The sequence below is a fragment of the Haliaeetus albicilla genome, chromosome 4 (genome assembly GCF_947461875.1).
Source record: "Haliaeetus albicilla chromosome 4, bHalAlb1.1, whole genome shotgun sequence".
NCBI classification, from domain to species: domain Eukaryota; kingdom Metazoa; phylum Chordata; class Aves; order Accipitriformes; family Accipitridae; genus Haliaeetus; species Haliaeetus albicilla.
Window position 1 is genome coordinate 40,706,409 of NC_091486.1, and position 24,509 is coordinate 40,730,917.

Below are 24,509 nucleotides of genomic sequence, written 5' to 3' on the forward strand. Positions count from 1 at the left end.
CTCCTCATCCCTACCATAAGTCCCAGTCACACACACTATCCCATGCCAAATCCAATTGTGAGTGCACTAATCCCTTCACAGACGCTATGTTTGGATGCTTCATGTCCTGCTTTCCTGGCAGGCTGAGGTCCGTCAGCTTCTTTTCAGGAGTGCAATCTCAGAGCCCCTCTTAATTGTGAGGTGATTTCAGAGCTAGGGCAGAAAAACAAGCTTCAGCAGCAGCATCGTTGTCTCTCAAGTTCAGACTTCTGGCAGTAGTTTGCTGCAGCACTACTAAAATTAATTGTTTCAGGACCTAGTGTTCTGGCACCAACACAGGAGGAATGAGACGCTGCCAAAAAGGTACCACCAGTTGATCCCCTGAGAACTGACTTCCTGCATCACTCAGTGTGGTTTTCAGGACAGAAAGGATTTACTGGTAAATGCTGGTTTTACAGTTTATTTAGCTTTTCATTTTCTCTAAAAATAAAAATGTGATTATCGCATTCCTGTTTTTCCTCTTTTGTGGCTCAAGCCCAGCTTCTCTGCTCCAAGTGGGTTTCAGGCCAGTATTTTGCAAATGATAGTATTTTACATGCCAGTCCCTTACTCAGCTGATTGTTTCTTTCCTCTCCCTCTCCTCAAAAATGTTTTATAGAGAAGCAATAATCTTTCAAAAATAAGACATTTATCACACACAGATTGGAAACACTGGAAGAAAACTGATGGGTGAGAAGCAAAATTTAGCAATGTGGCAAAGCCTTTGTACGTAATCTTCCCCAGTTGGTGACTAGAATAAATATCAATGGTACAATTTTCCACTGTGAACAAGCTCACAGGAAAGGAGGTACTCAGTGATGTATGCTGATATGACTGTATCACAGTCCTACTTTTTATTTAAATCTCTTCTGTTTTATACTAGGTTTGTGCAAAAGCAACAAAGAGTTGCTTTAGCAAGAAGCCACAGGAGTGGTCAGGATACACATTGCACTCCAAGATCTACCCCAATCCTGCTGCCAAACCCTTCCCCCCTTTTCAGCCCCATCCAGTAATGGCATGCAACTGGTTTTACTGGTTGAGATGGAACCCTAGAAAGTTGAGTCTGGGACTCAATGCTTTTTGGAAATGCAGGTAGCATGTCCACCTGTCTCAGGGCCTGTGCCCCAGAAAGTATGCATCCTCTTGAAAAATGCCCTTTCGTTAACTCTACTTGCCATTTATTTTGAAGTTTATAATTGTGACAGTTACTTTTGTTATTTTTATTTTCTTTTCCTTCTGTGTTTCGTGAAAATTTGCATACAGTCACACAATTTGTATTTTAACCATGATCCTAACCATGTTGGTCCTGGTCATTCTGCTTTCCTTTGGTTAAGTAAGAAATGGAGAGACCTGCCCTCACTGGCCCTGGAGCATTTGGGAGACCTCATGAACATGCCTTGTTAGGCATGGTCTCCCACCAAGCCCCATATTGTCTCTGTGGCTCTCCTGCAGTGCCACTGTTACAGAGAAGGGCTATGGGATAACTTAAAGTCAAACCTTTTCACATAAGAAACTTGGGGCCTAAGTATTTTATTTTCCACAGTTAAAGTGCTAATAGGCTTCAGTCATATTTGTAATGAATATAATTTGAATTTTTAAAAAGTCAAGTTTATATGAAATAGGATAGAAAATGCAACATGCTTTGAGGGGAAAAAAAATAAAAGAAAAAAACCCCATAGTTTTTATCCTGGGAAAAACTGTGTAACATACTTGAATAATGTTGGTTTAGGGGTGGGGCTTTGTGAATTTGGTTCCTTCTAAAATCTTTCCTTTCCAAATCTGAAAAAAGGATTTTGCAAGATCTTCTATGGATTTGCAGAGTATTCTCATTTTTGGTTGCCTTTTAATCATGTTATTAAAAATAAGCTGTGTGTCAGTTCCTCTCTGAATAATGCAGAGCCTCATGTCTCAAATTCATTCCCCCCTGCCCGGCACGGACAGCAACAGACATGACCCATGATGATGAAGTTCAGCTGGATACAATTGAGCATAGGCAGGGAGAGGGCTGACATTCCCCCATGGGGGACTGCCTTTCTGGGGCTGGCTGAGGACACCCTGCAGCTAATCAGCCTTAAGGGTATGCATGTACTCATCTCCAGTACAGTCTTTCTGAGACCTGACATCAGGGCACATAACATCTTTGGAGCTTGAGGGCTTTATTTTAGAAGAATAATTGTCTAATTGTCCTATTTTAAATAGAGCAGCTTTGCTGTGGCTAAGACTGATTTTTTCTTCCTTTGTGACATTTTTTTGTTATTAATTTTAATTTTTTTAATCCAGAAAGTACTCTTTTTCTGGAGGAAAAATGCATATATTGATATCAAGATTTTATTTTTCATTTAGATCCTAGTGTTTCCAATGGAGTGTGACTTGCTATAAATGAAAGTTAAACAATTGTTGAACACACACCTGCAAGTTAAAAAATGTGCATCTACGAATGTGGGCGAGTATGTGTGCACACATTTTTCTAAATGTATTTTGCTCTCTCAGAAACATTAATTAGTAGTCAAGAGTAAATAGCTTTATTAAACCTAAAATGATAAAGACATTATTATTCAACACTACATAACAACTAAAAAAAACAGTAAATAACGTCTACTAGTGTAATGTTCAAAAATGGGTTGGTTTTGTGATGACAGCCCATAACTACCTGTGATTCGACTTAGACATGCCACTTCTGAAAAGTTTGGTTATTAAACAATTTAATGAAGCAACTTATATTACTTACTAGTCTCACTCAACATTAGCAAGTGGATTGCATTTTCTAATTAGCATGTAAGGAAATGGATAATAAAGCTTTTTCCTAAAAATATGTATTGCCGATTTTCATACCTTTTCTCCGAATTTTCTCATTTTTAACCTGCCAAAACGAAATAAATGCCTGTTGAGGGTATGAAAAAAGTAATTACTTTCCTTATCCTTTAACTTCCTCTTAATTAACTTTTAATGTATGCTGTTACTCAGGGAGCATCCCTTAATACTAAATGTATCTAAAACAGAAAAGACAGATATTTAAATTATTTAGATAAACATCTGTCTAACATAGAGGCATAAAATTACAGATTCAGAAAAACAGTGGCTTACTGCCTTCATTCGCAGACAAAAAAGCCACAAAAAATTGTTTTCCTTTTCTATCAATCTTCTTCCATTGTGTATATGAGCTTAGAGGAAATGATCAAGCCTTCAGGTGCAGGTAACATGGATTGCAAATGGTGTCAAATAAGACAAACTTTCTGTATATCACCAAATTGCTCTATGAGCATCACTAAATTAGCAGAGATTTTGAAGGAGGACATGTTCTTTCCAGTATAAAATGCAATGTTTTGACTTGTTCTAGAGCAGCCCTCTTTTTCTTAATTTAAGACAAGAAATGGAAAAAGCATTGCAGTTTCTATCCATAGTTTTTGCCTGACTATATAATGCTAATCCATACTGGTATTAAATACTTCTGTTTAGATAAATTGGTTCTGTCTTTAGCATTTTAGACCAATCTTCTAAAGTAATGTGCAGTAAGAGTGTATTAAAATAATTTCCTGCTATTTATTTTCAGCAATATTCAACTGTCAGAAATGGTGTAATAAAAAGAAATATTTTGTTAAAATCTCAAAATTTCCAATAGTTCAATCAGTAGATTAACACAATTATTGTCGTATATAGTTTTCCAAATAATTATAGAGGTTAAGGATGTGTTATAAACCTAAACACAAAATCTCTGTTAATGTTATTTGAAAATTATCTGGTGAAAGAGAATTTCATCATAAAATGCTGATTGACCTGAATATTTCTGTGGAAACATCTTTGTTTTACAAATGTCTCTTATATGCTAGGCAGCGTCCCAGTTAAAATTTTCTTCATCCCCTGGGAGGGAAGCTGGAGGGTTTCCATGCTGGCCCTCCAAAAGGGCTTCTGAGGTCAGAGCACAGACCTTCTGCAGTGCCTGGCATGGGCTGTGCAAAAGAGCTGCTCTGCTGCTCTGGGGGAGCCCATGTCTGGCCGGAATTGACAGTATCATGTCAAAAAATTTATCATAAATAGAAATTTGGATCCCCATATCTTGTATTAGATGCGTAAAATGGGTCATGCAGGCTTTTTTTTTTCTTTTTAATTTTGTTTCGTTTCACTTCTTGATTTCAGCCCAATACTGTGCAACTGGAGATATAGCAAAATGGAACAAACTTAAGTAAAAAACACGTCCTCCACCATCTTACTGTGTTTCTCAAGAGTTTGAATGAGGTATGAAGGGACACAGTGTTGAATAATTTAGCAAGACACATCAAATCTGAGCTTTGCTCTTTGCTGCATAAGCCATGCTGTTTTCATGGCACTCTCATGCCCCGCTGCAAAGTGTTTTCTTTGCAGTCTTCAGCCCACAGCTTTGTGCTCTTGTGTTGTTACGAAAATGCTACTCTCTGGCTGTAGGAATTAATCTGATTGTAGAAGATGACTGGCTTGAACTGTGTCATGTAGTCTACCTTACAGTAGTGGTGTCACAACTCAGAAGCGTCCCTTGCAACAGCTGGTATACCTGAAAATTCATAGTGGATGTTTCACGCAGGGGAAATGCTGGTTCTAAGAGGTATATCCACATTTTCTACCCTAATTTTGGATCTCTGAACAATGAAGTGACATCCTTCCTGGGAGGAAGTGTTTTTTTAACAACCAAATGCATTTCTGAGGTTCTGAAAAAAAAACTTCCTACTTGGATTAGGATGAAAAGTCAATAGTTTGAAAACTTTGTGTGTATCAATACATGGATAAAGTCTCTGTTCTGCAAAACCAAACTGTAGTGTCTCCAGAATTTTGAATATTCTCCTTTGACAATTTTGATCTATTTTTCAGTGTCTAAAAATATACTTAAATCTAAACTTGTTAATATTTTAGAACAGAAAGTTGTTTTGATTCAGTAAGACAAAAATTTTTAAAAGGCGATTTTCAATGCTGCTGATATTTATTTTACTAAATGCATGTCACTTGATTTATTTAAACTGACCTCTTTCTTGATCAGGTCTATTGTTAAAAGAAGTCTATTTCCCCCCAACAAACACATTGTCAATACCTGTCTTACTTGTTGTAGTTGACAACAGTTTTCTTAATAACAGAACATGAATTAAAACATGAAGGAAGCATAAATGTGAGTAAAATCAGACCTGTGTGCTGGGTGTTCAGGACTGTTCTCACATGAAAGCTCTGGAATAACAATATATTCTGATTTCCTCTGGCTAGCTGGGACTGCACCCATGATCTCCCTTGTAAAATTAATGCACTGATGAGAAGTGTCACAACTGTCACATTCAGTGCCCAGCAGTGTGGGTGTACCCTGGCATATGGGGAGCTTTCCCTGGATGTTTTATATGGCAGCTGAGGGGCTGCAATCTTTTGCCAGACTCTCTGTTACCTTCTGTCCTTACTGCATGGATCCTATCGTACTAAACCCGACATACTGCTATGAGCAAAAGCAGTCAGAATGATGTATTGCGGTGGCTTCAAGTCAGTAAAAATTAGGTAGACCTTGCTCCATTCTCTGTCAGTGTTACTGTCCCATTTTTTGAGAAGAGGGATCTGGGTGTGAAAGAAAGGGAAGACAACAGCATAGAGTAGAAAGATCATGTTTTACTTCCATATCAGGTAGCTATGGATGGTGTAGGTTAGCAGTGAGAAAGATGATAGAAGGATAAAATCAAGTATAAATGAGAAATATGTAGTAAGAAAGATAGAAGTAAAAACAGTGAAAAAACAGAAAGCAGTGGTGTCAGGAGGAAAAGAGGACATAAAGGAGCTTAAGGAAAGGAAACAGCAAACAAAAAATCAGGACATATTACATATTTTTGGTATCTGTTTTCTGCTCAGAAGCTTCTACCAAATAAAAGGCTCTATAATAGTGATTGATTTGTAATCTCTAGTGTCGTTGCCCTTGCTTCCCCCAAAGCCATCTGGAGGCTGTCTGTAGACAGCCCATTGAAAAGTATGAATTTCAGCAAAGAAATTCTGCCTGGCAGAAAGAGGGATTGGTAATCAATTCCCTTCCTGCCAGGCAAGGCTGCTTTGCTCCCTTCGCATTTGCTGTCTGGTATCCTGTCTGCAAAAAGCCGTCAGAGATGGTACCCAGGGAGGAGCACAATGATACCAGGGATTACAAATCAATCATTCCCATTGTTGCTGGAGCCTGCCATTGAACACTGAAGACAGACAACACATCTTTTGTTCGATAACTTAGTTGTTTTTAAGGATGAACAAAAAGTCGGGTGGCTTTTCAAGATTGACTGCTGTCTCTGGGCCGGCGGTGCCCAAGGGGGACGATGTCCAGCTGAAGAGTGCATTGGCAGCAGTAGTGCAGCCTGGCTGCCCAGGGCGTACGCTTGGGGGAAGCGGTGGGACAGGCGCGCTCCTGTGCGACTGCAGAACTCATTCTTTTCAAAGCCTGTGTCTTCCTACATTTTCTCACCTTTTTGTGTGTCCAAGGAGCTGGGCAGACAGCATTTTGAGGAGAAACATGTACTGTCTGCTCAGAAGTATGAACAGACAAAAGCCAAGACCTGTTCACAATGAGGAAGGGCAACAGTGGTGGAGGTTTTGCAGCAGTAGTATCCTCAGGCAACAGAGCAAGGTTGTGGGAGGAGGAGAAAACAGCTCCAAACTGAAAACCCAAAGGAGAACAGCTTTGGGGCAAAGTGCCAGAGCACTCGTAGCAAAGAGGCAGCACGTTCCCAGGTGTGAGCTCTTCTGTCCTCTGTTGAGGCCAAGGTGCTAGGCAAGGGCCTTCAGCAGCAGCTGAGGAGGAGGTTAAGGTCTCGGGTAGGAGGGATGTCCTTGCACCCTACTGTGACGCTGAGAGGTGGGATATGGGTGTTTAGCGGATGCTGCGTAGCTGCACCGTACATTGTGCCCTGGCCCCGGCAGAAAGGGTGCAGGGAAGCGCAGCTGTGCGTGATGGCGGCAGGCTGCAGGCGCCGGGGTGGGCCTGTCCCACTGCTGCGCAGCTCGGGCAAGGCACTCTCAGCGCTCCTGCTAGGGATACCAAAGGAATAAATAAAAATGTAAAAGAGGAATTGCTAAAACTGTCCCTTGATAACTAAATGGTTGATCATAAATTGGAGTGTCTATGCAAATGAAGTAAATAATTAAAAACTCCAAGAACAGCACTGACTAGGTGGTTGATGGCTGGCAATTATACAGGCTGAATTTTTAATATGCATACATCTAAGGAGCCAGTAAAAATTAGCTCCTAGACTAATGGACTTGCCTTTCTTCCAAGGCAGAATTTTAATGAGAGCATTATTTATAGCAGAGCCCAAGAACAAGCATTTTCTTGCTTAGTCTTGTTTCTTCTTTGCTGTCACTTTATTCATTAACCTCTGAACTTCTCTAGAGAAGAATAATGCTCTACACAGTGGAGGGCAAAGATCACCTTGACCTCCTGAAATTAGTCATGGGTCATATATTGTTAAGAGAGTTACGTCTTCTAACAAATAATGTTTATAAAACCCCATTGGTGATATGTCCTCATTTCATGCTGGTTTCCGAGTCATTTATTTGCAGTTCAGTTCACTGAAGAGAAAATGAACATAACGTGATATCTCACAGTGCAATGCTTCTTGTGCCATCTTGTCTTGTACAGTGGGTAGACATACATCTCAATGAGACCTGAGAGGCTATTCTAGTCATATAATCCTACCGTGTATAAGAGGTGCTCCATGTGTGTCTTGAAGACATGCAAGGACATGAATTTAATTTTGAGGTAGCTCTGCCATGTCATTGCGGTGACCCTGCTGTACAGCAGCATGGCTTGCACAGAGGGCAGAGCCCTGCCACATCAGGATCACAAACCTGGGCCAGCCTGTGCTGCTGTGGAGCATCCTCTGGCTGGAGGGGGAGCCCAGGGCATCCTGCTTCCTGCTAGTTCCCTGCAGGGAGTCAAGGTAAGAAGGACACAAGCCCGGCAAAGCTAGCTGCAATCAAAACCAAAGTGCTTTGGTTGAGATTTTAGAATTTTATTTGAAAATTTGCAGAAATGGAATGCAAGTTATAGGTCATTTGCATTTAAAGTTCATTATGTGTTTTCCTTTTGAGCTTCTTTTTGTTAAATGCGTATTTTTTATAATTAAAAGAAAAAAAAAAGGTATCCTTACTTGTCTTTCAATAATCAGGAAAGATCTGGCTTAAATTGAAAAATTACAAACTCAATAAAATTAATGAATGAGCTCTACTTTTCAGATCTGGGAATAACTATGTATACCATCCCTAGTGATGAGGGAGACAGGAAAGGAGAATGGGGGGGGGGACGGACGAGACGTCTTATATTTGTTGGGGCTTTATAATCAAATCACACTGAAGGCACTTTTTCAAAAAAAATTAAAATGTCATTTCTCATTTTAAAAAAAATATAATGATGTCTTCTGAAAAGACAAACTTTTAGTTGTATTTCATTCTTTACTAATTGAAATCAAGTGGTTGAAAATTTTGACCTGGAAAACATATATAATAGGCTGAGTCATGCTGAGTGCTCAGTGTTAGCTGAGAAATGGAATGAAAATTTGTTTTGCCCTGCTCTGCTTAAGCATAGTGTCAGGATTCCTCCCACAGCTTTCAGCCATGTATGCCAGCATACTTCCTTTTCACCACATTGTAAAATGGGCACTAATTCCATTCTCATTGGAGAGTAAGACTTCAACAGAGGCTTAATCTGTTCAGGGTGTAAAATGCTGTCTAAGTAGTACTTTTTATTTATGACAGTTATAATAATGTCCTTGAAACTTGGATGCTCAAAAGATTGAACACTGTGAAGATCACTACATAAGAAGTAGCATTTAATTTGGTAGATGCCTGAACATTGTTATGGAGCAGGATTGTTGATGTGCATGTCTAATGCAGATAATTTTTTCTGAATTAATTTTTAAAACTCTTTTGGTTTTGACAGTATATCTACTTGGAGATATGTCTATATATCTTAGGAATTTATCAGATCTGTGTGTGACTCAGGTACTTTTTTATGTTGCTGAGTGCACATAACAACACTCAGAGAGATAGAAGGGAGTTTGGGAATGTTTTTAACTTTCCATCACTGGAGCTGCAGGCAGGTTTGAGATGCTGAGGCCAATACTTTAGCAGGTTACAAAAGTGAATGGACATTTGTATGTATAATGAGACCATACAATATGTCAAACATAAAATGTATTTCATATATTTTTAATATGAATAGTAAGTTTAGACTTGAGAATATGAAATAATATTTATGGACAGCATAGCTGCCTGTTCCATAAGAGAACTTTCTTCAGAAGTAGCTGGTTTTGTGTGCAACTGGATTGGAAAACTGGAGCAGGTATACCAGGGCACAGCACTTCCCATGCCTGGGGAAGTTTCAGCTGGGCTAAAAAGGACTGTCTTTTATCCAATGTTAGTAAGTAGCATGGAGGCGACCTGGAAGATGACTGTGAACCCTTGGCTGTGAATTAGTGGCTCAAGTATTGTCTTGGTCACTTCACTTTCCTTTGCTGTCAGTTTACTGTCTGTATGAAGTGTACCAGCGCTGTTGACTTCCCCTTTTAGGAAAACATCCACTGGGCAAAACCAGCTAACACAGCATTGCAGCGCTGTAGTAAATGACTGAATGAACTGAATTTCTGAAGTACTTCTCTGTTCTTTCCCTCCCTGTCCTAGTCCTGATGGTGTAGCTCAGAGCTCAGTGGTGTAAGTGTATGTATACTGTGTCTGAACACAAAACTTCTCCACTAAGCCTACTAGATGTGCCCTAGTTTGCATTTATTTTCCAGTCTTTCTTCCCTGCTCTTGGGTTTGCAGGTATTTCCTGAAAATGTACTTCTTCCACTCATTACACAAAGTTCCACTGAAATTCAAGCTTCCATAGGCTCTGTGAAAATCCTGGCCATTTTAGTTAATGAAGGATAAGTAAAAAAGTTTTCATTACAGTTAATAGAGAGCTTTAGAAAAATGCAACTTTGTAGGTGCTCCCTTCCATGTATGGTTAGTTCAAATTCTTGTGGTTTTCTCAGGTTCAGATATTCACCCAGAAATGATCACAGTTCCCACAGTCGTCACTAGTCTGCGCAGAAACCCTGTGCCTTTGCAGACAGCTCTCAGTGGGAACACGCTACAAATCCAGCATCAACACCTGTCAGCTGCCTCAGCAGCCCCTTCAACAGCTTTATATTTTGTGACTTGATTCTTCATTGCCTGCAGGTTCACAAGTGTTAGGTGCTCCTGCTATATAAGGTTTTGTCGCCTAGCCCAAATTTGTCCCCTAGCCTAGCTCAACCTCTGTGTGGACTTGCTGTTTCGCCAGTAGCATGCACAGGTTTTAATGAACATGCCGCATTCTCCAAGACTATCTCCAGGTAGGACCTTTCAAAAGGGAGCTGGGAAGTCATTGCCTGACAGATCTCTACCCAACCATGGCTCTGCGCTGTACCCAAGTGCAGTTTCTATATGAAGTCTTTTCATCCACTAGTCAGTCAAGATGCTGGGTGAGAGCCACTCTGCTCCCATTTGAATTGGGGCTTTTCAGATTGTCTCTTGTATTGTATTTCTACTCTGATTATTACATTTGTATTCATTCTGTCTTGAAAGACTCATTGCCTATTGTAACTGCATGTCCTTTTTTTTTTTTTCTATGAGGACTTCATTTACTTAGAAATACCGAATTATTACAGAATAAGTAAAAGTAGAAATCTTTCCTCTTACCCTCAACCAGCTGAGGCCTTGGCAGCTACAAGGTCCAAAGCATTGGAAATATAAGCAAAGAAAACGTAATGGGAAAGAAAAATAAAGAAGTGACTTTCTGTATTGTAAAATGTTACAAACAGAAACATTTCATATTTTCCCCTCTGTCAAAGTGTAAGCTTTCAACAACAAATTAATACCGCCCAATGGTGAGTGGTTCTTTTTCTTCATTTTAATCTGTGCAGCTTTTCATGGTGGCAGGAGTGCAGCAGCATCAGGAAAAGGGGATGATTTTTACCAGGATTGTGTTGCAGCTGCTCCACCCTCTTTCCTAAAACAAATTCACAGGGCTTTGAGGCTTTAATTTTACTTTTTCAAGAGTCAGAACACAGACATTTGTTTTCTCCCCTGCTGCATTGTATTCCTCCTTGGCTGCTCCTCCCATCATGTTGCTGAAGGCTGTGTTCTCGTTTGCTTCACACTTTAATTTCCAGGGGCTTTGCCGTAATGCTGTGGCTTCTCAGCACAGGAGGGTTACCTATCATTCCCGGGGCGGAGGAGGTAGGAAGGAAAAAAGTCCCAATAACAGCTTCTGAGTGACAATGGTCTGTGTTAGAAACCCATCTATTCAATCACTGCATTGAACAAGGGCAGATTTTCATCAAAAGAAGCTCCCGGAGGGGTTGGTTACTTTGAAGGAAATACATTAATTAAAGCACTCTAGAAAATAGTGGGTGAAAAAATGCATAACATTTCAGCTAGATTTTATGCTACACTGAGCACTTTTTTAACCTTCATCTCCAAATGATAAATGGAAATGTGGTTTTGAAAGCTTTCATACGTACTGGTAGCACAACCTGATTGTTTCCTCTGCAGTTCTTCCTAGGAAAAAAAAGCAGCAAAAATATGATACTGTTACCATATTTGCAGCTGTTTAGAGCCCAGGCAAACTAACATTAACAAATGATGATAATTAGACTTAATTTGCATATTAAAATTGTCTTAATTAAACACTGATTCTGTAAACATTTAAAGGCTGTAATCGATCTTTTGCAGGCTCTCTTGGTTATTTATATGATCTAATAAAGGCTAGAGGCTTTGTTAATGAGACCTCTATTTCCTAACTTGTATGTGTCAATGAGATTATTTCACCGACAATTACAGAGCAGACTGCCGTTAATAAGTCACAAACCCCAACTACTGGAATTCTTTTGTCTGAGGCTACATACATGATATAAATCCTTTAATGGGAACTTGCTGTTTACTTTTTCTTTCTGCTCAGATAGGGACCTGTGCCACAACACCTACTAGGGAAAAATCACGGGAAAGATATTTCATGGGGAGTTTTTATCAACGTAAAATCAAGCTCACGGTGTCCTGTAAGCAGTTTGAATAATGGACCTAATATTTACACAGCGTTGAGCTTAGTCATAATACATTTGGTCCCAGATCTAATCTTGGCAACTCTGACAGTTAGGCTGAACTTTGTAAGAAAATTTTTAATTTAAGACGTAATGTAATCATGCTGTAAATTTACAGGAGGTCTCTGAAAAGGCTTCCAGGATTTTACTTCTTTTCAGTATCTCTGCGATTTGTGCCATAATGTGAGCATCTTGGGAAAATGGTGCTAAAACAGATGAAGAGGTCTTGCTTCTCAGATGCTAAATGTTTTTATCGCCCTTGCCCCCAATAACCTTGTTAGCACCAGACAAAAACATTTTGGGGAAAGTGTTCATATTGCTTTGGAATAATTTTTTTCAATATTTTTATTCTTTGACCTATCTTCTTGCACATGAAGGACTATGCATTTATGTATATATGTATGTATGTATTCATAACTTATTATGACATTTGTTTTGTTGTGAGATATTCCCAGTAAAGATTTTCTGTTTTCAGCCCTCCTACATGTGCTTCTTTGAAGGTGACATAAATAGTTACATACTCTGTAGTCCTGTGAGTCCAGTCACCAGATAAAGTGCCAGTACTGATGGATTAAAAAATAGGTTTATTCTTATTTAAGTCATTAAGTTTATTGGAAAATATTAATAAGCTTAACAAAGCTAAACCACTAGAGTGTATTTTTAATGATTAAAATATTTTTTCTCTGAAATGATCAATAAGCTCTATAAAGCAGGTGGGACTTTCAAAATTGGTGTTTTGCCTAATTCCTTTCCCACTGAGACTGAATACAGGTTTCTACTGGGGGCAGTGCCATGGTGAAAGAGTAATATTGGTAATCATTAGACTGAGATTCAGCAAGATAATTCCAATGGGAATGCTTTGTATGATGAAAGTCAAAAGGATGTATTTACACATCTTTTGGTCTGAGCATAAGCATATTTATTGACATAGGTAATTTCATATGCAGTGAAACTTGACATCAGGTGGAAGTTTTTTTCTAGCAAAGGCATTACCAAGTGTCCTCATTCTGTGAGTGAAACTGGAAATAATTTTGTCGTTAGCTTCAGTAAGCCCCAGATCTGTTTTATTTTGTGATACGTCCTTGTGGTAGTGTAAGGCAATGACAAGAAGGATGATGCCTTTTCACACAATATCTGTATTTCAGCTAAACAAGAGGCCAAAAATATGTAAGGCCCATAACATAAAAAGCGTGCAAGTTTGAGACAAAGTTTGCTTATTCCTAAATGTAATGGAAGTTAACCATCATGTTATTGAGACACTGAGATAGTAATTAAGTATTTGTGCTTTGAATGCTAAATAAAACTTAGCAGACTTACTAAAAAATGTAACTATTTCCATCACTACCCAGACCTTCCTGCTTTACTTTCTCTTTTCTCTAGAAAATCTCACTTTTGAAAATATTGATATGAAATTCATTTTGAATACTTACAAAATTCTGAATTTGAAATTGCAGAAGATTAGGAATATTTTTGATAGGCATTTACAATCCTTTTTTGTCCTTTGACTCAGAACATGTAGACAGTGTATGCAGGATCTTGTGCATAGAATCTATGGACAGTGTGTTTATAAGACCTGATTTCAATGTTTCCTCCTCTTCCACTGGTGATACTTCGAAATCTAAAGACTTTTTTAAAATGAAACAGTTAATTTTTCTTTTTTTTCTTGTGTGGGTTTTTTTTTTTTAAATTCAGTGACTTTTTTCCAATTAATATCTTCTTCACAGTTTCTAGCCAAATAGTCTGGATTTCCTTCTGTGATCTCAGTCCCTCAGGTGAGCAATACTGTTATTCCCAAAGCAGCAGTAGTTAGGAAAACCAGATCATGGTGGACAAGTGACGCTTTCCATTTCAGTTCAGATCCTGGTTTCTTTGCCAAGACCCCTACTTTGGGAACTAGTCAATCCCTTCCTGTTGGTTAATGGAGAAAAAAGAGATCAAAGAAGAACCTGACTTCAGGAGTGCTATGAGAACTGCAGAAATGTATAACTTGCCCTTTTTTGTTTTTCTCATTTTGGTATTTTTCTTATTTTGGTATTTTTCTCTGTGCATCTGCCATTTTAAATTTGGATGAGATGCACTTGGTGCATAATGACTGCCAGAACAAAATTCATGGTGGGAATGCAAGAGGCTTACAAATTCATTTATAGCAATAGAAGTAAACACTCTAAATGGCTGTCGGACAAGTAACAACTTTGATCTTATTGGCTTACTCTTGATTTATATTGACTCTTTGAAGGGAAGAAATTCTTCAGCTTTTTCTTTTTTTCTTTTTTTTTTAAACTTTAGGGCCACCTCATTTGTCTTACTTAATAATCATAGTTGTGTATGTACCTGTTTTTGCCTCTATACTGTCTTTTTCAGTTAAAAACACTTAGTTTTTCCTTTCTTTCGTTAGGAAAAATAACCAGTGTTCTGGTATGAATTCACATAAGGCACCAGTTTGGCATTCAGGCCAAAATTGAGCTTCAGGTTTTAAGAGCACTAAAATCCTTCAGACTGATACTCAACTTCTCATTTCAGATAAGATCAGAAGATAATGCATCATGTTTCTTTGCTTAGATGCTGATTTCTTAAGACTTTTGTTACAGAAGCAGAATCAGATTAGCATGGGAAAGAGCACAATTCTTGAGTGCAGACACTAAACACAATGCACAGGAGTGGTAGATACAGATGCAGAAGCCATATCTGTGCAGAAGCTGAACAATATACAACTGAACAGCTTCTCACGCCTTTTGTAGTCTTCTTGCAGGCCAGACGCTGTTCACTTCTGAACAGAGGAAAAATAAAAACTTTCCAAGCATGAAACTTTCAATGAAAATTTCAAACCCTCTACCTTTAAAAGTGGGAAGGAAGGAAGAAAGGGTTTCCCATGTAGCCCTCTCACTTTTTCTCATATATAATTAAATTATGTATTCATTGTTTTATTCTGCTTTCATGTAATTTCATTTTCAAAGCCAACAGAAATTCTTTTCTATTTCTTTTCTGCACTTTCACTGCACTCATAATTTTTCCAGTTATATTGCACCAGCTACTTCCGCTCATTTATAATTCATCTTTTTGATCTTTTTTACATTAAAGCAATAGAGCTCAAAAGGTTTAATGTTAGACAGTCCTACAGGGTTTCTGTCATTCACGCATTACTCTCCTGAAAACAGTTGGTATGTTTTGCAAAGCATTGGAATACCAAGTTAATTTTAAATAAACTCTAGTTATGGTAAAAACGGGCCACCTAATTCTGTGGGGGAAAGGCCATATCCCATGCTGAGAAGTCTGCAGTTAATGGACTTCAGCATACGGGATTTCCCTGGCCATCCCTGCTTTTGCACCACTGATCCTTCCCTCACTGGAACATTGAAACTCCAGGAGTTACATTGGATAGGAGGAATGCAATTAACAACTTTGGCTCTTTCGATGCTGACAGGGTGATGTATGTTCGCCTGCCTTACGAATCCTTATTAAGATGCAATAGCTTCTGTTACTGAAGCCATCTGCCAATATCAACCAGGGGAATAATACACAGGTCAGGTCTGCTTCTAGTGAAAGGATTACAATATCTTTGAGGGAATTTTTTTTTTTCTATGTATTTTCTTTTAAAGGAATGATAGGTCCAGCAAAGAAATTTCTCTCTCCCCCTGCCTGGATGGTCTGTCTTGGCCGTGCAGGTGGAACTGTGCTTGTGTGTCATCTCTCCAGGTAGAGATTACTTTTCTCTCTCTTCAGAGAAGCAGGTACTGGAAGGTATCTGCTTGCTGTAAAACCTTTTTTCCTCCTTATATAGTTAGAAGTTTGATGTCTCTTACAGGAGTTTAGTGAAGAGAGAATCCCACATGGGATGTCTGTTTAAATACTGCCTGTGGTTACAGGTTTCTGCAGACTGCAGTACAAAAATCCAAGTGTCAGTAGAAGACAAAAAGATAATTCACTTTCATCTGGAGAACAAAGCTGAACAGAGGAGCTTTTTTCAACTTTTTTAATTCATGAAACATTTATCTTAGAGTCAGGTTATATTACGCTGGCAAGAATATAATCTGTCAGCATTTCTACTATAAACTCCTGTTTTTAGTGTTTTTTAGGAGAGCCTTAGAGGTTCACTTTGAACAGATTTAGCATACAGGGTCTTGGCCTAGAAACATACTTTTCCTCCCAATTAAGAAAATGAATATGACTGCATGTTCAGTGCAAAAGACATATTAATGCTATGTTCAGGTGAAAGTTCAGATGCAGAAAAATGAAATAATTCAGGAGTGTCCCAGAGCAAGGTTGCTTTAGTTTTTTCTGTATTTTTAATAGGAGGTGTTACTAGCTCTGAAATGAAAGGAAGGCTGGTCTGTGATGAAAAGCATGGTGTTAGGCTTAGCTGGCAGGCAGAGCTCTATTTCTAGTTTCTATTATCTAGCAGCTTTAGAAAAACGCTGTTTCTCAAGTTTTTAATGTTTCATAGTCTGAAAGTTGTTATTTAACTTCATGCATTTTAAAGAGATTCAAAATTCTCTTTCATTTCTTTAGGAAGATGCAGTGAATAAAGTTTAAAAAAAAAAAAAAGAGCCCAACAGCTGATGTACTTCAACTTTGGTGTACATACCTGCGTCTGTGAGTCCTTGTGCCTAATAAGGCACAGAAATGACTGTTGCAAGTTAATTTTATTCCCCAAATACAGGATTACAAAACATCTGAGTAATGCCCTGGCCTTACCCTTGGTCTAACATCAAGAAACAGTCTTCTCCGCATGATTTTTTCCCCAAGGGTCTATTCCAAGTGAGGAGAACAGAAGCAAACTCCATGCTGGAGGTTCTGTGCTTGAGCTTATCGGGTAAAATTGTTTTGCAAATTTGTTCACTGCTTACCATACAGATACTGTACGTCATGTGCTCGCAAACACCTCTAGGAGTAGCTGGGAGATGGATGCATTTTTGCCTTCCTTTGAGTGCTGCCCTCTGGATGAGACAGGATGGGGCAGATGGAGAAGACAGCGGCTCTTGCTGCGAGCAGCTGGGCTGGCCTTTCACGGGATGCACACAGACTTCATGTGATGCAGGAAATTGCTGAAGTGAGTTATTACAGGCTGGGCTGAAAAGAGAGGCTAAAACAAAGGAGCTGTCTTGCAATGGTAGAGGGGGTAGGTGTTTTTAGAGTCTTTCAGTTTTTGTGTTTCCAGTCATGTCCCATGAAAATGAGTTTTCTCTCTTTTAAAATTTACTTTGTTATAGCGTGCGTTCTAAAGAGATGCAAATCCCTTTTGATGTTCCAGTGCACCTACTTCAAGGCAACAATGCAGGCAATTCCCCTGCAGCGTGGAGTGACTTCAGAGCCCACAGTTCTACTGGATATGTCACATGTTTCCTTTGGCGCTTGCTAGCGCCTTGCTGATGCAAAGCGCAGGTAGACCAGGTCATGAATAAGGCAAGGATTTGAGTAGGAGTCACGCTTTTAATTTTGCACTTTGCTGTAAAAAGGGAACCCCTTGGCCATATTCAGCAAGGGAGATTGAGAGAAAGGTTAGACCTTCCCCAATGAGTCAATAGCTAGTAATCACAGTATGCTTAACACGATGCTTGCTTTAGGAAAAGTTCAAGTCTAGTGAAGTGATCTTCCTAAGTATTAGATATGACTTTCTGGAAAAAAATTTACCTATGCAAGATCAGAAGTTGCATTCAAGACACTAGTTTTTTCTGCCCAATAAAATTAAACCTTTCAAGAAAAACTCTTTGGAGGGTTTGTTTGTTTTTAATAAAGAGAATGAGGTGAACAGTTCCACTGTTAAGTGCTTCATGGTTTGAACACTTTTCTTAGTTCAGTCCTTCTGAATGAACATATTTCTTTGAGTTAATTTCTAAATGAACCAAGAAATTACAAATAAATCTCATATCTGAACAGTTTAGAAAAATCTCATACTTAGATGTTGTTATCTAAAAGCTCATATCATATCAAACTAATAAAGATAATTATATATTGCACCTAGTATATTACACTCAGCTTGATCTAATGGATTTATTACCTTGAATTTTGAACTTGGCAAAGTAAGTTTGTTCATGTCAGACTTTCATGTATAGCAGTGTGTTAAAAATCCAGAAAAATAATAAAAAAAACAGAGTTTAAAAAACATGAGTAGTTTTTAAATGATGCTCAACAGTTCTTGGCTGTATGTTTTCTCCAGAGGTGCTTGAATTATGGCTTCTTAGGTTTGGGAGTTTTTTGTCGTTGCTGCTAAACTGGTAATTAAAAACTGGTAATTAAAATAAGTATAGGAAGATTCAACTGCTACATGTTAATGGTTGAACTTGATTCTACCGATGCAAAGAAGCTGTAGTATATTAATTATGATTGTCTTCAGCCTGTCTTGTCTTGCCCTGGTATTTGTATATCTATATGGACACAATAGGGAGGATTTACAGCAGAATTTCATTATTGATTCTGAAATCTTGGGCTTTTATCCTGCGAAAGTAAGAACAAAAAATCATTTGAATTTAGGTTCCTTGTCTAACTACTTTTGCAGCAGGATTACTGTTTGAAGATCCATAGTTCCAAAGGTCAGGCTGCTTTTCTACAATACTGGATTGCATTTTAAAAAAAAGAAATGTTTTCTCTATCTGAAGTCTTTTAGATAGCTCCAGTCCAAGGCGGGCAATTAATGTCTGTGTTCAGTGGAAGCTGAGAGGTTGATAGGCTTCATAACATAATGCCATGGTGTTTCTAACCACTGATTCTAATATTAATTTCTGGGTTTCAAACTGGAAAATGATATGTGTGTGTGCATGTTTGAATAAGTACTTTTAAAAAAAAAAACAAACAACGCAGAACTCTTCATATTTTGTTTTCTTTGAACATTGCCATTAACTGTGTATTTTCTGCAGAGGAAGAATGTATAGTTATTAATGTAATTAGGCAATAGCTCAAGGAGTGAATAGAACTGAGATTTTCTCCATTAATACTTCAATCAAGACCTGATGACTCAGTTAACAATAACAATGTATTCTACATAATTTACTGCTCTTTATACTGCTAGAGTGTCATATGCAGGGGGACAGTATAGATACCATTGGTTAAATGTGGAAAAGAGGGGCCTTTTTACAGCTGCAGAGTTCTGCTCTGATGTCTTGTTGTTTCTCCTACTCTCGATTTGTGATAATGTCTTCTCTGTCAGTGTGGTAATGGTCAGTGAGGCCTTGAAGGTAGCAGCAATGGAGTGTAATTTTCCCTAACTGACAACTTCTCTAACATTAAGACAAGCTCCTCTTTTTTCCTCTGCTCTTTTCCTTGTGATACAAGTCCCAGATGTTTGCCCCTGCTTGTCTTGAACCCTAAAGAAACTCCATTAAATGGCAGTTAAATACAGTTAAATATAGCTGGTTCCTGGATGACAAGAAGCTGTTAGTAAGCCAAGGACCAACTTGCAAGGTGCTCCAGTGAAATTCCCCTGATGAAGAAATGCTCCAAACTTCACTCCAAGGGAGATTAAGCCTGGAATGTGGACACCCTGTTCAGTTCCACGCTGAATGAAGCAGGGGTCCTGGTGGTGTTATAGTAGATTATTTTATTATTAAAGACTGAAAAGCAGAATGCATGTGCAAAAGGGGTATCATTAACATAACTGCTGAGCTCTTGATGCTGAAAGCTCAGTGCTATCTTAACATGAGCTCTGATCCAGAGAATATTTATTACTGTTTGATTTTGCTGGGACATTTCAGCTAAATAGAAAGCTTTCCAGTTTTTGTTTTTATGGCATCTATATCTGCAAAAGTCAGATTTCCTGGTGTTGGCAAAGAAAACACTAGCTGTGCATTGAATAAAAATAAAGTGGCACTTTGGAAATTAAGTTTCAGTGATAGTATTGAGAAACACTTTACAGAATCATTGCCTTCATCTAGCTTTTATTATTATTATTATTATTATTATTATTATTATTACTTTTATTAAAATCCTTTTCAGACGGTTTATACTGAATTGACTTGCAGAAGGGAAATCAGAAAGTTCACATTCATTTTATGGCACGGCATCCATGTGGTTTTCTTATTTTTTGGTTTGTGATAGCATGCTTTTTCTGTATTTGTGGAAAGGTTACTGTCGATATAGTGGTATTTGAGAGTGTCTGAGGGTAAATACTATGCCCTGCTGAGCAACAGCAGTTATATTTACAAGGGCTACTTTTTACATGCAAAATATGCACCAACATTTGGTTTGTTACCATGAACTGGGTATAATTGATATTGCTGCTAGGCCACCAGGTAGATTGTATGTCCTTGAAATTTTTTCTTGCTAGACTGCTCTTATGTGTTGGGTTATCTTTGTCTCCTATTGTTACCTTTATCAAATTTAATTTGCCTGTCAATATCTTGCGGAATTTTGTGTAATCACATTTCTATTCCAACAGTGTATTTATAATTGGATAATAATTATTTAAATTTCATTTTTATTAGGATTTCCTCATTTATATTTTATTATTTAGAAATCATGTAAATATACAAGGGGTTGGGGGGGGGTAGCAATTTTTCCCTTTGCAAGTCTGTTGAAAACTGTGGAGGACTCAAGAACTGCTCTCTGGCAACCTTTATATGCCAAAAGTGGATGGTGTGCTTGCTCTTTAAAGATAGTGGATGGCTTTTAATAGTCCAGAGCCTTTTTTTCTTGTTATGTTTGTCTTGCAATCCTTCCATGGGAATAATACTAATTTCCTAGTTTGATCTCAATAGTATATGTGGTCTTGAAGCAGAGACTACTTCAAGACAGAAAGGTAAATGAAAAATACAGTAAGATACAAAATGATGCTTGCCAAAGTAGCCTGCTACCTTTTTTTGGTGACATTTTTTAAACAAAAGGAATTCTGCGAAGCATTAAATTCTGTGCTTTATCAGAGATTTGTATTCTAATGCCCTATGAACAAGACTGGAAAGATTCTTCTTGGTCTCAAAGTTCAGGCAAAAGATCACATGCAGAAGAAGGTAATTTATTTCCAGACTTTTCAAGCAGCTTCTTACAATTAATGAGAATTTTTTATCCCCACTACTTGGAGTGGAGGGGAGTTTTTGTATCTCGCTGTTTGAGAATTGTCTTCTAATTTCCGACTAAAATTTATCTGCAGATAATGGATACCCATATGTTCCTGCATCAATACTGCTCTTCAGCTTCAATAGCTCTTTCCCCTCTTTGCTCTTAACACCTGAGATACAACAGCAATCTAATCCTCTTTAACTGCTGTTTTGTTGGACAGAGTTATCCTAAATGATTCAGAGATGTAATATGAACTACAGAGTATTACTGAGTAGTGTCCCTCCAGAATTGCTTTGTGGTCAAACCTCATTAACTACTTTCCTGAAAGGACTTGTTGCAAACAGTGAGAATATACTGATAAAGCATGCTGATGATAAAAATGTAGGAGGTTTTGTCAGTAAAAAAGAGAAATCAAATATCTTACATCAGAGCAGGAATGATATTTTCTTTCTTTTTTTCTCTTTTTTTTTTCGGATTGGGAAAATAAAAATGGAATTAAGCTGATGGTATAAACTCTAAAAGTATGACAGTGGTATGATAAACCTATGTTACCCCTGTTCCCGAGAGATTGATTCACGCTGGAATAAGTACAAAGAAGGACTACGAGGATGAGTATAGGAATTTCAGGTCTTGGTTTTGGGTTTTCTCGTCTCTCTAGAAAAATGTAACAAATTGTCTTTCAATTCCAGTGTCAATAAAATGTTTTCTTAGAGTGCAAACTTGTTCTTCAGGATATGATTACACTGTTCAAAGTCGGTTTCACTTTTAATAGAAAGTATTTTTGTTACTGTTACCCATGAAGCCAGTGATCTTTATGAAAACAGGGAAGTCTTGAAGACTTCAGGGTTTTTAGCAGGAGATGCTGTGGTTGGATGACTCCTGTACTGGGAGAACAAGTCAGATATCAGTGATGACATCTGACATATGTTACTGCACTATGTACGTCGCTTACAGTCTAATGTGGAAGATGACAAAAGATAATTAATTTTGATTTCATGCTTGTGGTTCCTTAAGGAAGACTTTAATGGTGTGTGTGGAATATCAAGAGACATGTACTGAATCACTGCCTAAGAGCAAGAGCTCAGTCTTTTGGAAGCAGCGATTACACCTTCTAATTCAAACCCTCTGGCAAGGCTTTATTTTGTGATATTTGAATGCACCTTTTCTGCTATCTATTATGTGAACTAAGGATATATATCCTTAGTAATTGTGAGAAATGTGTTCCTCTTTAGCAATCAGGAGCTGTTTTTTAGCACACAAAGTGCCTTGGTTTGCACACAGCCATAAATTCAAGGTCTTTCTATTTACAAGGGTATAGAATAATTTATATCACTGTAACTTATTTAATTGCTTTCTTTTTATGTTTAATTCCTAGGGTCTCCGTGTTTACACATTCTATGGTCACCTGCATTCCTGTAATCATGCTACGTTCAACATGAAGGTAAGTTCTGCGTACAAATTTCTTTTTTTTTTTTTTTTTTTTAATCATTATGTTCCTTGCTCTAGTAAATACTGTCATGCACTTTGGTGAAACAGATACCTCTGCCGCTGAATTCACTATTAGTAAAGACTTCTAGAGTGGTTCGGTGTGGCGTGCACCTGCCAGCCAGAGCAGAGTCCCAGAGACTGTTATAATAAAGCTGCCCCCTCCTTGCGCCTACCTCCATTCTCCTTTGATCAGCGCATGATATCTAAGCCATTCTCCTTTGTCATGATCATTTAGTTACTTTACTTAAATGAAATTTGCTGTTAGTTTTTTTTCCTGGATGGTTAGTTTTATAGTTGTTGTCTAAAAAGAATCATTTTGATTGGGATTGGTGACAGACTGTGATCTGAATGCCTACTAACTTTGGAAGGAAAGTAATTTTTCCACAATGTTTCTTTGAGGTGATGTGAAATATTCTAAAACAATCAAAACATTTGTGATGTATGTTTCCTCTAGCTCTCCTGGCCACACTGCTCTTTAAAGCTGGTGTGGAAGTGCTGAGGCATGTGCTGGTTTCTGCTACCACTTCCACTCTTTTCTCTCGGGGACCATCTTTTCTGAAAAATATCTCAGCGGTGTTCCTGCTCCCTGTGCTCTCATGGCCACTTTCATTACGAGCAGAGCAAGATACTAATTTTTTACTGTAGGAGATCCTGAATATTCTCCTCTGTTCAGTATCAGCTACTGCTTTACCAACTGCTTACATCAACCCTATGTGTTTATAGGGGAAACCCTAGGGGTTGATGTAGCAGAAAGTGTAGTATAAGCTTATGTCAAGGACGGGAATAAGAATTCCCAAGGCATCTTAATTCTTTCTTGGCTGCATGTGTGTATCTGTATATTTGGCAGGCACAACCTGCCTCTCGGTATTTTGAAACACCATGGTGTGGAACAAAAAATATTTAACAGTAGCAAGAATTGTGAGGGAAATACTATAGCAATACTATAGCACTGTCTTTAACGTGAGTATTTACAAAGAGCCTCATGCTCTAATGTGACCTATAATGATTAACAGGAAGCTGAAAGACTGTGTGCTGATAATCTTCCAGATAAGCATGTTATTTTGGTAAAGAATATTATAGTTGGCATTAAACTCTAGACTAAAATCATTGGTTGACATTCTTAATGATTGAATTAGTAAAAATGGAAACATCTAGTGCAGCATTGATTAAACTGAGTGAGGAATATAATTTCAAAAGCTGTAATTGCAGTTATACAAATTAACTCCGTAGGTACTGGAAAACTACTGAAAAGACTAAGCAGTTGGTCCCGGGTTGTACAAGTTACAGTTGTCACATTGGTTGGCTAGCAAAGCAAGGGCTTTATTTCAAACAAATATAGCACCAGAGAACTGTTTTCTTACCCTCTAGTGCTTGCCCACTAAGAATTTAAAATATTCCACCCTAAGCAAGCTGATGAAGGTGTTTTGAGTGACATTTTTTTTGGTTAAAAGATCTATGTTTTATGAGGAAAAAAGGTTTTTATAGAAATATTAGTATTTTCAACAATACTTTCATGGGAAAGATTTTGGAGATTGATCGTGGACTGTTTGGACAAAGGTGCAACATCACTTCCAGAGTGGCCAACAGAAAGCCTAAAGGTTAAACCTGGCCAAAGAAGCTTTGCAGCCATGCAAAGATTTGTTGGAAAAATCTGGTTTCTTAAGTCTGAAATGGCAAAACTGAAGGCTGATTGCTGACAGAATCCCACCTGGATTTTTTTTTTTTTTTTTTTTTTTTTTTAAGTGCCCTAACATCATGGGTCTGCACATCCCGTGCTTTGTCAGAAGTCTTGTCTGTAGGGTTGAGCTTTGGGTGCAGTGCTGTAATGGTGAAAGATCCTAAGAGATTAACTCTTTCTGCTTAGCATATAGGTCAGTTTAAGTAGGCTCCTAAGTCACTTCAGTGGGCTTGTGATAGTCGTGT

At 38.1% G+C, this 24,509-nt stretch overlaps 1 protein-coding gene across 1 annotated transcript in view; it reads left to right on the forward strand.

Annotated features, from left to right (window-relative positions):
- The window catches only part of SPAG16 (sperm associated antigen 16), a 439,096-nt gene that overhangs the window by 290,322 nt on the left and 124,265 nt on the right, over positions 1–24,509 (forward strand). Inside the window, exon 14 of the mRNA XM_069782045.1 lies at positions 22,474–22,539. Coding sequence (XP_069638146.1) covers positions 22,474–22,539 — 66 coding nt within the window. The remainder of the gene's footprint in view (positions 1–22,473; positions 22,540–24,509) is intronic.